This window comes from Eumetopias jubatus, unplaced genomic scaffold, assembly GCF_037043125.1.
Source record: "Eumetopias jubatus isolate StellerSeaLion01/CBP00866 unplaced genomic scaffold, mEumJub1_p1.0 scaffold_17, whole genome shotgun sequence".
In the NCBI taxonomy this organism is placed as follows: Eukaryota; Metazoa; Chordata; class Mammalia; order Carnivora; family Otariidae; genus Eumetopias; species Eumetopias jubatus.
In genome coordinates this window covers 36045739-36062283 of record NW_028274823.1, presented here as the reverse complement: position 1 = coordinate 36062283, position 16545 = coordinate 36045739, and the positions used below count along the sequence as shown (strand labels likewise).

Genomic DNA, 16545 nt, shown 5'->3' with positions numbered 1-16545 from the left:
CCTGAGCTAAAGGCAGACACTCAACTGACTGAGCCATCCAGGTGCCCAACATAGCTGATACATTAAATAAAGCTATAAGATATACTTAGTCAAGGAATCAGCTAATTAGATTTCCAAAAGAATGTTGAATTTCATCCACACTTTAATTATAGGCTTTAAATTATTTTTAGTTTATCTTTTTGCACATTATTTTTTCTCCCTGCAGTTATTACTTAAACTGATCTCTCATTTTAGAATGCTTCTTGTCATTCTGAAGTATCTGGAATTAAGATGCTTAGGAACTCTGCAGCTTAGGCCCAGATTGTTTCTGACCATACCTATGGAGGGCTTTTCTAGAACCTCTCTTTTCCATTTTCCCAGTTATTTCAGCCATTCAGAGCAAAGGTTCTGTCTTAGGGAAGAGAAAACTAGTTTGTTTTCTTGTTTGCTTTCATCTAAAATATGTCTCTTCTCTGAATTAGGGGAGAAGTCTTATTTGCTTTTAAAAAATCTGCCACTAGAAATATAGAAACATGTTTATCAGCAAGTAATAGTGCCAGAATTATCTAATATTGCCAGAATATTAAAATTTCAGGATACTGGAATGATGAACTGAAACTGTAGGTGAAATTTAATGGAAATAAACAAAGTTTTAAAAAACTTAGATACAGATTCTGTCAGACTTGGCAAACATTTCATATAGTGTAAAGTTGAGTTTGATGGCAGGTTCACTATAAATTTGTATGAATTAGTTACTGGCAAATAAAGCTCATATGATCTTGGGCGGGATTAATAATAGATTATAATGGCCAAAATAAGGGCATCATAGTTTCACTGTCTTTTATACCTGTCACACCAAACTTTGAGTATCATTTATAGTTCTGGGCACTCTTAAGTGGAAGATCAAAAGAATCTGGAAACCATCTTATATGAGAAATAGTTTGAAAAACCTGGGGTAATTTAGCCTATGCTGAAGTTAGGGCAAGATAAAATTAAATTGCTCTCTAGGGAGGCAGCTGGCCTCTCAGACACCCATATCACGTGGCCTTGGTAACCATTTTCTAGAGTCTAGTAATCAGCTTTTCAATGCTGCAAACTAGATTTTGTCAGAATACTTGGAGCTCATCAGGTCTCTCAGGGCAAACTCAGGTTTATAAGAGATTATTGGAAAAACCAAAATGCCATTTCCACTGCCAGACAAGAATATTTATGTCAAATGACATGTCCATACATCCAGTAGAACAGCTACACTGGAAGAAGATACTAGGAAGATTATATGGTAAGTGTGGACTTGGAGGAGTCTCAGGTGGATGTTCTTAATATGACTGGTTATCTATAGGTTTGATATTGTTGCCTAAGGGATTAAGATGATTGAATGTGCATGACACACACATTCTGATAAATTCTGACTCTCTAGAACTCCTCTTTTATATAAAGAAGCCATGTAGAATGACCCACTGATACCACATTCTTTATACTGGATACCACCCAGTTATACCCTCCTAAAACACCCCAGATTTTTAAAAAGAAAGATAGTAATCTGATTGCAGATTTAGGGGCAAGGGATAGAGATAATTACATTTATCAGATTTCTTTATTCCACCTGGAGGAGTTCTTGTAGTATACCCTATATGTATTCTATATCAAGGAGAGGGGAAAAGCTTAGGGCAATCTAATTAAAGTTTACAATTTAAGGGCTACTAAGAGAAAGAACATTTGTTCTTCCCCAAGCATCAGATTATGACAACACATGTGAAGTGTTACCTACCAGGTGGGCTCATTAAGAGACAGTGCCCAAAGTTTTTATTGGGTGTGATCATGTAGATTCCCTCTGCCTAGTATATATCAAAATTCTAGACTCCCAGAAAGGAAGCCAGTCTCAGCATCATCCTATTGTTTGCACAACAGTCTAAGCACAGTAGGCCATCCTTATCAAGTACGAAACAATGGAAAGACTCAAAACCCAAGTTTTTCAAGACTTGTTTCAGCCAAGAACAGACCTTTCAAGCTGGACTTTCTAAGAAAAGCATTTCAGGTCTGCTATGTTAACTTTTTTTCTGCACAATAAGAGTTTTACACTGAATTTGGAGTTTACCTGGGTGGCCTTTTGGTTATCTTGCCCCTCTGAGCTTCTGGTTTTCTAAGTAACTTTAGTGAGTAGAAAGGAGAAAGCCTCCTGCATTTAGGTCTTATATTTTGGGCAGAATTCACTATCTTGAGGTCCTAGGAATGAAGAAGATTAATACTGGGTACTTTAGTTTCCCAAACAGATGTAAACATGATTCTCTTGGATTTTGTTCACTTATTTGTTCACTTATTTGGATGTTTGTTCACTTATTGTACCTGCTGTGTGCCAGGCACTAAACCATAATATAGCAGGAAATACAAAAGATCTATAGCAGCATGGTTCTTGCTGTTAAAGATACTGGTCGCTAGCTATATAGTAGTAAGCTCAGGAATCCAGATCTCACTAGATGTTTTTGGTTCTCTTTTTTGTAATTTTGATTTCTGCCAGATTTAGCTGCTCCATTGTTTTCTTCACATTGTTCTTTTCTTTTTTTTAATTAAGTAGGCTCCACACCCAACAGGCTTGAACTCATGACCTTGAGATCAAGAGTCGCATGCTCTACTGACCGAGCCACCCAGACGCCCCCACTCTATTATTTTTTTTTAATAGGCCTATTTTTTATTTTTATTCTTTAATTTTTTTTTATTTTTTAAATTAACATATAATGTATTATTTGTTTCGGGGGTACAGGTCTGTGATTTATCAGTCTTACACAATTCACAGCGCTCACCATAGCACATACACTCCTGAATGTCCATCACCCAGCCACCCCATCCCTCCCACCCTCCTTCACTCCAGTAACCCTCAGTTTGTTTCCTGAGATTAAGAGTCTCTTATGCTTTGTCTCCCTCTCTGGTTTCGTCTTCATTTTTCCCTCCCTTCCCTATGATCCTCTGTCTTGTTTCTCAAATTCTTCATATCAGTGAGATCATATGATAATTGTCTTTCTCTGATTGACTTATTTCGCTTAGCATAATATACCCTCTAGTTCCATCCATGTCATTGCAAATAGCAAGATTCATTTTTTTGATGGCTGCATAAGATTCCATTGTATATATACCACATCTTCTTTATCCATTCATCCATTGGTGGACATCTAGGTTCTTTTCATAGCATGGCTGTTGTGGACATTGCTGCTATAAACATCGGGGTACCCCTTCGGATCCCTACATTTGTATCTTTGGGGTAAATACCCAGTAGTGCAATTGTTGGGTCATATGGTAGCTCTATTTTCAACTTTTTGAGGAACCTCCATACTGTTTTCCAGAGTGGCTGCACTAGCTTGCATTCCCACCAACAGTGTAAGAGGGTTCCCCTTTCTCCGCATCCTTGCCAGCATCTGTCATTTCCTGACTTGTTAATTTTAGCCATTATGACTGGTGTGAGGTGGTATCTCATTGAGGTTTTGATTTGTATTTCTCTGATGCTGAGCGATTTTGAGCACTTTTTCATGTGTCTGTTGGCCATTTGGATGTCTTTGCAGAAATGTCTGTTCATATCTTCTGTCCATTTTTTTTTTTGCTTTCTTTTTTAAATTTTATTTTATTATGTTAATCACCATACATCATTAGTTTTTGATGTAGTGTTCCCTGACTCATTGAGTGTAACACCCAGTGCTCCATTCAATACGTGCCCTCTTTAATACCCATCACCAGGCTAACCCATCCCCCCGACCCCCTCCCCTCTAGAACCCTCAGTTTGTTTCTCAGAGTCCGTAGTCTCTCATGGTTCATCTCCCCCTCTGATTCCCCCCCTTCATTTTTCCCTTCCTACTTTTTTTTTTTTTTAACATATAATGTACTGTTTCAGAGGTACAGGTCTGTGATTCATCAGTCTTACACAATTCACAGCACTCACCATAGCACATACCCTCCCCAATGTCTGTCACACAGCCACTCCATCCCTCCCACCCCCCACCACTCCAGCAACCCTCAGTTTGTTTCCTGAGATTAAGAATTCCTCATATCAGTGAGACCATATACATGTCTTTCCCTGATTGACTTATTTCGCTTAGCATAATAACTCTAGTTCCATCCACGTCGTTACAAATGGCAAGATTTTGTTATTGTGGTTTTTTTTTTCATGGCTGTATAATATACCATTATATATATTCCATACATATATATACACACACACCACATCTTCTTTATCCATTCATCTCTTGATGGACATCTTGGCTCTTTCCATAGTTTGGCTATTGTGGACATTGCTGCTATAAACATTGGGGTGCAAATACCCCTTTGGATCACTACATTTGTATCTTTGGGGTAGATACCTAGTAGTGCAATTACTGGGTCATATGGTAGCTCTATTTTCAACTTTTTGAGGAACCTCCATACTATTTTCCAGAGTGGCTGCACCAGCTTGCATTCCCACCAACAGGGAGAACACAAGTAGCCAGAGCGGCAGGCAGGGAGAAGCAGGCTCCCCGCTGAGGAAGGAGCCTGATGCGGGGATCGATCCCAGGACCCTGGGATCATGACTTGAGCCGAAGGCAGCTGCTTAATCTACTGAGCCACCCAGGCGCCCCTCCTGATTTGTTAATTTTAGCCATCTGACTGGTGTGAGGTGGTATCTCATTGAGGTTTTGATTTGGATTTCCCTGATGCTGAGCGATGTCGAGCACTTTTTCATGTGTCTGTTGGCCATTTGGATGTCTTCTTTGGAAAAATGTCTGTTCATGTCTTCTGCCCATTTCTTGATTGGATTATTTGTTCTTTGGGTGTTGAGTTTGATAAGTTCTTTATATTGGATACTAGCCCTTTATCTGATATGTCATTTGCAAGTATCTTCTCCCATTCTGTCGGTTGTCTTTTGGTTTTGTTGACTGTTTCCTTTGCTGTGCAAAAGCTTTTTATCTTGATGAAGTCCCAATAGTTCATTTTTGCCCTTGCTTTCCTTGCCTTTGGCGATGTCTCCAGGAAGAAGTTGCTGCCTGTGTTCTCCTCAAGGATTTTGATGGATTACTCTCTCACATTTAGGTCTTTCATTCATTTTAAGTCTATTTTTGTGTGTGGTATAAGGAAATGGTCCAGTTTCATTCTTCTGCACATGGCTGTCCAATTTTCCCAACACCATTTATTGAAGAGACTGTCTTTTTTCCATTGGACATTCTTTCCTGTTTAGTCGAAGATTAGTTGACCATAGAATTGAGGGTCCATTTCTGGGCTTTCTATTCTGTTCCATTGATCTACGTGTCTGTTTTTGTGCCAGTACCATACTGTCTTGATGATTACAGCTTTGTAACAGGGCTTGAAGTCCGAAATTGCGATGCCACCAGCTTTGCTTTTCTTTTTCAACATTCCTCTGGCTATTCGGGGTCTTTTCTGGTTCCATACAAATTGTACGGATTATTTGTTCCATTTCTTTGAAAAAAGTGGATGGTATTTTGATAGGGATTGCATTAAATATGTAGATTGCTCTAGGTAGCATAGAGATTTTCACAGTATTTGTTCTTCCAGTCTGTAAGCATGGAACATTTTTCCATTTCTTTGTGTCTTCCTCAATTTCTTTCATGAGTATTCTGTAGTTTCCTGAGCACAAATCCTTTGCCTCTTTGGTTAGATTTATTCCTAGGTATCTTATGGTTTTGGGTGCAATTGTAAATGGGATCAACTCCTTAATTTCTCTTTCTTCTGTATCGTTGTTGGTGAATAGAAATGCAACTGATTGGGCACCTGGGTGGCTCATTTGGTTAAGCGACTGCCTTTGGCTCAGGTCATGATCCTGGAGTCCTGTGATCAAGTCCCGCATCGGGCTCTCTGCTCAGCGGGGAGCCTGCTTCTCCCTCTGACCCTCCCCCCTCATGTACTCTCTCTCTCAAATAAATAAATAAATCTTAAAAAAAAAAGAAATGCAACTGATTTCTGTGCATTGATTTTATATTCTGCCACTTTCCTGAATTCCTGTATGAGTTGTAGTAGTTTTGGGGTGGAGTCTTTTGGGTTTTTCACATAAAGTATCATATCATCTGCAAAGAGTGAGAGTTTGACTTCTTTGCCGATTTGGATGCCCTTTATTTCTTTTTTTTTTTTTTTTTTGTCTGATTGCTGAGGCTAAGACTTCTAGTACTATGTTGAATAGCAGTGTTGATAGTGGACATCCCTGCCATGTTCCTGACCTTAGGGGAAAAGCTCTCAGTATTTCCCCATTCAGAATGATATTTGCTGTGGGTTTTTCATAGATGGCTTTTACGATATTGGGTTATGTACCTTCTATCCCTACACTGTGAAGAGTTTTAAGAAAGGATGCTGTAGTTTGTCAAATGCTTTTTCTGCATCTATTGAGAGTATCATATGGTTCTTGTTCTTTCTTTTGTTAATGTATTGTATCACATTGATTGATTTGTAGATGTTGAGCCACCCTTGCAGTCCAGGAATAAATTCCACTTGGTCGTGGTGAATAATCCTTTTAATGTAATCCAGTTTACTGTTGGATCCTACTGTCTAGTATTTTGGTGAGAATTTTTGCATCCATGTTCATCAGGGATATTGGTCTGTAATTCTTTTTCATGGGGTCTTTGGTTTGGGGATCAAGGTAATGCTGGTCTCATAAAATGAGTTTGGAAGTTTTCCTTCCATTTCTATTTTTTGGAAGAATTTCAGAAGAATAGGTGTTAATTCTTCTTTAAATGTTTGGTAGAATTCCCCTGGGAAGCCATCTGGCCCTGGGATCTTGTTTGTTGGGAGATTTTTGATGACTGCTTCAATTTCCTTACTGGCTAGGTGTCTGTTTAGGTTTTCTATTTCTTCCTGGTTCAGTTTTGGTAGTTTATACATCTCCAGGAATGCATCCATTTCTTCCAGATTATCTAATTTGCTTGCATATAGTTGCTTATAATATGTCCTTATAATTACTTGTATTTCTTTGGTGTTGGTTGTGATCTCTTCTCTTTCATTCATGATTTTATTTATTTGGGTCCTTTCTCTTTTATTTTTGTTAAGTCTGGGCAGGGGTTTATCAGTCTAATGAATTCTTTCAAACAACCAGCTCCTAGTTTCGTTGATCTCTTCTGTTCTTTTGGTTTCTATTTCATTGATTTCTGCTCTGGTCTTTATTATTTCTCTTCTCCTGCTGGGTTTAGGCCTTATTTGCTGTTCTTTCTCCAGCTCCTTTAGGTGTAGGGGTAGGTTGTGTATTTGAGACCGTTCTTGTTTCTTGAGAAAGGCTTGTATTGCTCTATACTTTCCTCTTAGGACCACCTTTGCTGCATCCCAAAGATTTTGAAAAGTTGTGTTTTCATTTTCATTTGTTTCCATGAATGTTTTTTAATTCTTCTTTAATTTCCTGGTTGATCCATTCATTCTTTAGTAGGATGCTCTTTAGCCTCCATGTATTTGAGTTCTTTCTGACTTTCCTCTTGTGACTGAGTTCTAGTTTCAAAGCACTGTGGTCTGAAAATATGCAGGAAATGATCCCAGTCTTTTGGTACCGGTTGAGACGTGATTTGTGACCCAGGATGTGATCTATTCTAGAGAATGTTTCATGGGCATTAGAGAAGAATATGTATTCTGTTGCTTTAGGATGGAATGTTCTGAATATATCTGTGAAGTCCATCTGGTCCAGTGTGTCATTTAAAGCCTTTATTTCCTTGTTGATCTTTTGCTTGGATGATCTGTCCATTTCAGTGAGGGGAGTGTTAAAATCCCCTACTGTTAATGTATTATTGTTGATGTGTTTCTTTGCTTTTGTTATTAATTGGCTTATATAATGGGCTGCTCCCATGTTAGGGGCATAGATATTTACAATTGTTAGATCTTCTTGGTGGATAGACCCTTTAAGTATGATGTAGTGTCCTTCCTCATCTCTTATTATAGTCTTTGGTTTAAAATCTCATTTGTCTGATATAAGGATTGCTACCCCAACTTTCTTTTGATGTCCATTAGTCCATTTCTGCCCCCTCACTTTAAATCTGGAGATGTCTTTGGGTCTAAAATGAGTCTCTTACAGAAAGCATATCTATGGGTCTTGTTTTTTTATCCACTCTGATACCCTGTGTCTTTTGAGTGGGGCATTTAGCCCATTTACATTCAGGGTGACTATTGAAAGATACGAATTTAGTGCCATTGTATTGCCTGTAAGGTGACTGTTACTGTATATTGTCTCTGTTCCCTTCTTGTCTGTAACTTTTAGGCTCTCTCTTTGCTTAGAGGGACCCCTTTCAGTATTTCTTGTAGGGCTGGTTTGGTGTTCATAAATTCTTTTTAGTTTTTGTTTGTCCTGGAAACTTTTTATTTCTCCTTCTATTTTCAATGACAGCCTAGGTGGATATAGTATTCTTGGCTGCATATTTTTCTCGTTTAGTGCTCTGAATATTTCATGCCAATCCTTTCTGGCCTGCCAGGTCTCTGTGGATAGGTCTGTTGCCAATCTAATGTTTCTACCACTGTAGGTTACAGACCTCTTGTCCTGAGCTGCTTTCAGGATTTTCTCTTTGTCTCTGAGACTTGTGAGTTTTACTATTAGATGTCAAGGTGTTGACCTATTTTTACTGATTTTGAGGGGAGTTCTCTGTGTCTTCTGGATTTTGATGCCTGTTTCCTTCCCCAAATTGGGGAAGTTCTCTGCTATAATTTGCTCCAGTATATCTTCTGCCCCTCTCTCTCCTTCTTCTGGGATCCCAATTATTCTAATATTGTTTCATCTTATGGTATCACTTAAATCTCTCGAATTCTCCCCTCGTGATCCAGTAATTGTTTATCTTTCTCTTTCTCAGCTTCTTTATTCTCCATCATTTGGTCTTCTATATCACTAATTCTCTCTTCTGCCTCATTTATCCTAGCAGTTAGAGCCTCCATTTTTTATTGCACCTCATTAATAGCCTTTTTGATTTTGACTTGGTTAGATTTTAGTTTTTATTTTTCCAGAAAGGGATTCTCTAGTATCTTCTATGTTTTTTTCAAGCCCAGCTAGTATCTTTATAATCATCATTCTGAGCTCTAGTTAAAACATCTTACTAATGTCCATATTGATTAGGTCTCTAGCAGTTGGTACTGCCTCTTGTTCTTTTTTTTTGAGGTGAGTTTTTCCATTTTGTCATTTTGTCCAGAGAAGAATAGGTGAATGAGAGAACAAAATGTTAACAGGGGAACAACGACCCCAGAAATATATACACGAAATAAATCAGAAGAGACCTGAAACACGGGAAAAGAAAGGAAAAAAAAAAAAGAATATGATCAGGCTGGTGAATGGAACAGAGCCACACACACTAGATTTTGGGTGTATTTTGTTCTGTTAGAAACAGCTTGCCTCCCAAAATTTTAAAGAAAGAAAAACTTATATATATACAAAAATAAGGGTAAATACGATGAAGGGATGGAATATGACTGTAAGATGAAAATCAAAAACGATTTTTAAAAAGGAATTGATAAGTTGTTGAAAAAAGAAAAAAAAATTTTTAAAAAAGGAGAGAATGTGATCAGGCAGGAGACTAGAACAAAGCCATACACTAGATTTAGGGTATATTTTGGTCTGTTAGAAGAAACTATATCTCAAATTTTTAAAGAAAAAAAAGGGTTAAATACAATGAAGGGATAGAATATGACTGTAGAAATGAAAATTAAAAAATTTTAAAAAGGTATTGATAAGATGGTTGAAAAAGAAGAAAAATTTAAAAAAAAAAGGAAAATTAAAAAATTAACTTTGAAAGACTAAAGAATCATGGGGAAAAAGCCATGAATTCTCTGTGCTGTATTCCCCTTCGCTGGAGTTTTGCAGTTCTCATTGATCAGTAACCTTGGCCTTGGCTGGCTGTTCTTGCTGATCTTCTGGGGGAGGGGCCTGTTGCAGTGATTCTCAGATGTCTTTACCTGAAGCGGAATTGCTCCACCCTAGCCAGGGGCCAGACTAAGTGATCTGCTTGGGTTTGCTCTCAGTAGCTTTTGTTCCCTGCAAGCTTTCCGTACAGCTTTGGAGGATGAGAGTGAAAATGGTGGCCTCCCAATCTCTGCCCCCGGAGGAGCCGAGAACTCGGGGCCCCACTCCTCAGTGCGCCCTCAGAGAAAAGCAGTCAGTCACTCCCATCACACTCGTGATCACCTGGCCTGTGACCGAGCATTTCTATCTCTGGCACACGACCCCATTTGGAGTCTCCAAACCCAGCAGATTTCCTGCGGTGTGCTCCCGTGCTGCTCCTACCTGGGGGAGGAAGGGGGGTCTCCCCGGATCTGCCGCTTGTTGGGTCCCTGCTGGGAGAGCAGTGGCCCGACTGCTGCGGATCATGGTTTATGGCAACCCCGAGCTGAGAGCCCACTCCTTGGCTCCGTCTTTGCAGCTGGCTTCCCCGCTCCGATACTTGGGATTTCTGCCACACTCAGGCACCCCCAGTCCTTCTGTGATCCCAAGGGTCCTGAGACCACACTGTCCCAGTGAGGGATCCACACCTCCGCTTAGCCACTAGAGTGACGTCCCTCAGCAGAGCAGACTTCTGAAAGTTCCGATTTTGTGCTCAGCTGCTCTATCACTTGCTGGCAGCTGGCTGACGGAGGCTTCCTCCCCCCACGGTCTATTTTCCTAAATATCGCCTTGGATGCTATTTTTTTTCTTCGAGCTCCTGTTGAGTTCACAGGTGTTCAGAATGGTTTGATAACCATCTAGCTAAATTCCTGGGACCAGACGAAATTTAGGTCTTCTACTCCTCCACTATCTTGCTCCTCCCCCTGACTGTGTTCTTTTATAACTTTTCATGAACCGTTTTGCCTGAAGGATCTTCATTTTCAGTAAACGTTTATTGAGACTCTAGTGAGCCTCATGTAACTCAGGACAGGGGAAAAGGGCCTGAAGAGGTGATTAGGAAATTCTAAGCCTGAACACCTCAAAAACTAGTTCAAGAGGCTGCAGGGTAACAGATTATCACAGCCCAGAGTGTTGATCTGCTTCCCAGGTGACAGATAAGCTTAACCTTTTCTTACCACAAGGAGAAGTATTTGTCACAGTGAGATTGGTTGCCACTTTATTGAACACCTGTATAACACTTGATTCTTTTTTCAAGTTGCTGTTGGACTGTGGTTTGGGAAATGGCAGCACTTCAGAGAGTGGCACAGAGTCTGTTGTGGCCCAGCACAGGATACTGATCTTCTGTCAGCTTAAAAGCATGCTTGATATAGTGGAACATGATCTTCTCAAACCTCACTTACCCTCTGTCACTTATCTGAGATTAGATGGCAGCATACCTCCTGGTCAGAGGCATTCCATTGTTTCACGGTAAGTGCCTTCTAAAACTCTTAGAAAGCAAGCTATAGTCAGTTATTACTTACATAGAAGTTTGCCTCATGAAACATTTTCTTTGGCTAAATATCTGCACATGTGTTATTATTGTATAATTCAACCCAACTAAACCCATTTTAAAATATAGAACTCCAGAAATACAATTGAATAGTTTTAGTTAAAAAAAAGGGCATGACAATATTAGGAAGGCACTCTGAAGGGCATGGAAGAAATTTAAGGCATCAACAAAAGATAGAGGCAGTGCACCCATTTATCAAAAATAATATCTATAAGGACAGTGATAATATCCTTGTAGAGCTGTTTTAACAATGTAATGCGCATAAAGTACAAAAGCCCATCGTTTGATTCACAGTGAGAATGTAATAAATGGTAGCTTGGTAATGATGTTAGTTTTTCTTTTTTGTAGAAGCTCTTAGATGTCAGAACTTCTATCAGTATCTTCTAGGATTAGCACACTCATAGCAACCAGCTCATCCTCTAATTTTCCTGATGGATCTAGCCTTTCCCCCAACTCTTCTGTCTCCACATGTTAAAGGTTCATAGTTGGGTTTTGTCTTCATTAGTGTTTAATTACATTTTTGCAAATTAGTCTTAATCTGGCATCCTAAAATATAACCCAGTTGACTTATTGTGAAATTTCTGAAGTGTTCTAGAATACATTCCTTTTATTACTGAAAATGTATGCATATTAAAAGGTTTCATCTCAAGTGGTTACAGAAATGTCCACATCATTTTTTTTTTTTTTTAAAGTAAGCTCTATGCCCAGTGTGAGGCTTGAACTTACAACCCTGAGATCAAGAGTCACATGCTCTACTGACTTCCCCAGCCAGGCACCCCCATATCATAGTTTTTTTTTTAAGATTATTTGAGAGAGTGAGTGAGCCTGCAAATGAGAAGAGGGGCAGAGGGGGAGAGGGATTTCAAGTAGACTCCTGCTGAGTGTGGAGCACAACGTGGGGCTTGATCTCATGACCCTGAGATCATGACCTGAGCCAAAACGAAGAGTTGGATGCTTAACCAACTGAACCACCCAGGCACCTCCCCCCCATCATAGATTTTTAAAGCAGTGTTCTCATTTGTGCTCTTTAATTTTTATTAAACAGTCCAGTTTGTTATGGAAACCTTAGAAATGTACTAAATTTTTTTTTAATATTTATACTTTTAGGTTTAACAATGATCCATCCATAGATGTTCTTTTACTTACAACTCATGTTGGCGGCCTGGGGCTTAACTTAACAGGCGCTGACACAGTAGTATTTGTGGAACACGACTGGAATCCTATGCGTGATCTACAAGCCATGGACCGGGCCCATCGCATTGGGCAGGTAAAAAGTCATCACTCACAGGTGTTAATTTGTACCCTGACAAAATACTCACCCAGAAAAGCCAGGAAGCCTTGGCTTAAGTTCCTTCTGTGATGCCAAGTGTTGTGACCTTAGGCAAGTCACCCAATCTGTGGCACCACTTCCTCGTGCATTAAATAAGGTACTTGGGCTAAGGAAACCTTGGACACTGTCCCTTCCTAATACTTGATTCTCTGCAAAATAAAATTTTAAGCTCATGAAGCCAGATAAATAAAGAAAATCCAATCCTAATTAGATAGTAATTAAGTACTTAGTTCTAGTATGCAAGCCCCCTGACTTGGTAAACCTCAAAGCTTATCAGTTTGTGCTACAGTTGTTTAACTTCTTTTTGTCATTCAGAAACGTGTGGTTAACGTGTACCGATTGATAACCAGAGGAACGTTGGAAGAGAAAATAATGGGTTTGCAGAAATTCAAGATGAACATAGCAAATACTGTTATTAGCCAAGAGAATTCTAGTTTGCAGAGTATGGGGACAGATCAACTTCTTGATCTGTTTACTCTCGATAAGGTAAAGAACTTACACAATTTGCTGTATCTTTAATATGTTCACGGACTTCCCTGGACTGAAAGTATTAAAGTAAGCCGCAAAAGGCATTCATTTTAGTATTAACTAGGCAACCCTTTGAGGGAATTTTTGATGTCCAGATAAAACTCTTAAATTTTGACTTTGTTTTTAGTGCCTTACCTTGAGGTTTCTTAGCCGTTTCCTGCTAAAACACAGCTATCACTGGACTCAACTAGACCTGGGTCTGTGTTTCTTGCCCTGCCTCCTATTAACTGGTGACCTTTGGCAAATTAACTTGTCTGCTCAGAGACTTCTCTGCCGTTGGGAGGATAAAAATGCTGGTATCACTGCATGGTTGTAAAGATAGAATGAAATCGTATATGTAAGCACTTAGAAAAGGTACCTAGTATAGATTCTCAGTAAATAGTAGCCAGTATTGTTATTTTGGATGATGGAACTAATACATCAGATAACAGTCCATAATCAAAGGATGCAACAGCTTAGAAATATTGGTGTAATAATGTAAAACCAGTAGGGTTGGAGTTAAAGTCCTGCATAGGTTCAGAAAAATCCACTGCACAATTGTGGTACGAAATGGCCTTATATAATTAAACTAGCTCTAATAACAGAATTGTAATGTCCAAATAGAAAGTAGTTCCATTGTACTGTGTGTGTGTTAAGCCCACATTTAGAATATTAGATCTGGTGCTGGGTGCTGCATTTTTAAACAGTAATTAATAAGGAAGTCCCCAAGAAATGGCCCAGATGGAGGAAGGTTCTTCAGTCATGTCATGTAAGTAAGGTTGAATAAGATACATGTAATTTACAGAAAAGAAGGCTCAAAGAAACCTGGATTGCTATTTTCAAATAGCTTTTATTCTGTTTGAAAGAATATTGGTGACTTTTAGGAAGCAGAACAGTGCTCAGGAGATGTTCAAGGAAGCAAAAACTCAATTGCCATAAAGGACCTTATTGTGACAATTGGCAAAATTTGGATATGGACTATATAGCAGTATTAAGTTTCCTTAATTTGATTATACTTTGATTATGTAAGAGAACATCCTTGTTCTTAAGAATACAGCTGATTCCTGTCTAGGGATAAAAAGGTATAATATCTACTTTTTTTTTTTAAGATTTTATTAGAGGGAGAGAGAATGAGCAGGGGGAGGAGCAGAGCGACAAGCAGACTCCCCTCTGAGCAGGGAGCCCAATGTGGGGCTTGATCCCAGGACCCTGGGATCATGACCCAAGCCTAAGGCAGACACCTAACGACTGAGTCACCCAGGTGCCCCAATCTACAACTTCTTAACTCTCAAATGGTTTGAGAGAAAAGCTGATAATTTATATATCTAATATACACAATTAATGATGAGTTCTTTGTAATGTTCTTAAAATTCTTCCTAAATAAAAAGCTCAAAGTTATAAAACTGTTAGGATTGTGGGAAAATAGAATTAGGTTATCTTACGAGATCACAAACTTGCGCATCGCTTGAAGTGTTTAACTGTTAAATGAGTGCAGTTTTAGAAACAAGTGTGATATTTTAAAGGAGAATATTATTTCTTAAGTTCATAATCTTTCATTTTTATCTTTCTGCCAATTTTTCTTAAGGATGGCAAAGCAGAAAAAGCTGATACTTCTACTTCCGGAAAAGCGAGTATGAAATCAATTCTTGAAAACCTGAGTGATCTTTGGGATCAAGAGCAATATGATTCAGAGTACAGCCTGGAAAATTTTATGCATTCTCTCAAGTAACTATCAAATATTGTAAATGCAATTGCTGCTAGTTCAGTTACATTTCTGCTGATATTCAGCAAATTTCAAAGTTTATGGTGAACTTTTAGCTCAATGTGTAAATAGATCTGAAGAATATTCAGCATAACGCTGGTTCTTGTTTCACTGGGGGGAACAAGTTATTCTCAAATATTTGCACTGTATTAAATTTAAATGTTAATGTGAAATGGTTTAAATTTTACATGCTGAATAGCTGCAGAGCAGAGGAACCAAACCAGGTTTACATGTGCTACCATGAGGTGTTCTTACTGGAACGAGCCTCCTATCTTTACATAGTCACTTTGTACAGGATAGTATCCATGAGTACTTTGGTGTTCATGTACATTTTTTTCTTTTAAATAGAACTTGCTTTTATAAATGATTAAAAATAGGGTTTTTGTATAAAAGCCTTAATGAGCCATAATTTTAAGAATAATGACTATGATATTGGTCACTCTTAGAACATGAAAATCTTTGACAATGAATTGAACCTGGCCGTTGGTAGAAACCTTTATATATTTAATGCAGATGCATAGTGTTTTTCAAATCTTTAACATCATTTTGTCAACTTTTAAAATATATCAATTATTCTAAATACAGGTAATGGTCTATTTAAGGCTATCATAACATCCTATTAATAGGGTGTTTTTTTAATTTATCTAATGGCTAGGATATAGCCAGATTCAGAGAACATATGTACTCAATAGGTTTCAATCATATATATAATATATTTTTTGTAACTATGAACATATACAGTTTTCCAGAAGTAGATTTTACACTGTTTAGAATTTCAAAACCTATGGTGAAAAGACTGTTTATTGTAGTAATGCATGACTGAAGCATAAAAGGGAGAAATAATTCCTTTATATACACAAACATACATAAATACACATATCTATATGCACAGACATACCTATCCTGCATCCTACAAGGTGCTTGGTAATTGGCACTAAAATCATGTAGTTATACTGGGCAGCAATAATTGGGCATGAAGCTGATTAGTGTTAGAAAAGTAAGCTTAATGGTGAGGGTGGGTATATGTATATAGATATGCATGTATGTGTATGTATATAATTTTATAAATTTCACACATAAATTAATACATGCCTGTGTGCATATATATGTATGGGATATATTTGTATATACATGTACAGGTAATAAACATCCCCAAGGTTTGTGGCTGGCCATACACATAGGCATTGGTTTAAAAACCATCAGACCTCAGCTGTAAAATAACTTTTTTGTTTAAAAATAAAGTTATACTGTTCTGCAGCATTTAGACATCGACATTTGTCACGTTTCAGTAGCTTTGACAACCATACTGTAACATTAAACCTAGCATTCCACAGAGAATAAAAAATAAGATTGAAACTATAAAATATATGCAACTGTGTGTTATTTGTAGGAAGTATCACTAGAAAAAGGAAAAGACTAAAATTATTAGTTCAGATATAAAGGTTCTAAAAAAGCTCAACACCTTTTTTTCTTACTAACTGGTGATTTCTTCACTGTTTAGTATTTATATTCAGATTATAGAAGACCAAAAAGAAACTCTTATCTAGAACATCCATCGTAATAGCACTGGGTAGCTGAACCAGTAGACCTGAGTTAAATTTTTATTTGCCATTTAC

The 16545-nt window shown here is 38.1% G+C and overlaps 1 protein-coding gene across 1 annotated transcript in view; it reads left to right on the top strand.

Moving 5' to 3' along the window:
• The window catches only part of BTAF1 (B-TFIID TATA-box binding protein associated factor 1), a 103727-nt gene extending 87434 nt beyond the window's left edge, over positions 1-16293 (top strand). The window contains exons 35-38 of the mRNA XM_028098737.1: positions 11037-11248; positions 12438-12597; positions 12976-13146; positions 14753-16293. Of these exons, the coding sequence (XP_027954538.1) occupies positions 11037-11248; positions 12438-12597; positions 12976-13146; positions 14753-14896 (687 nt within the window). The 3' untranslated portion in view covers positions 14897-16293. The remainder of the gene's footprint in view (positions 1-11036; positions 11249-12437; positions 12598-12975; positions 13147-14752) is intronic.
• Positions 16294-16545: the final 252 nt, after the last annotated feature.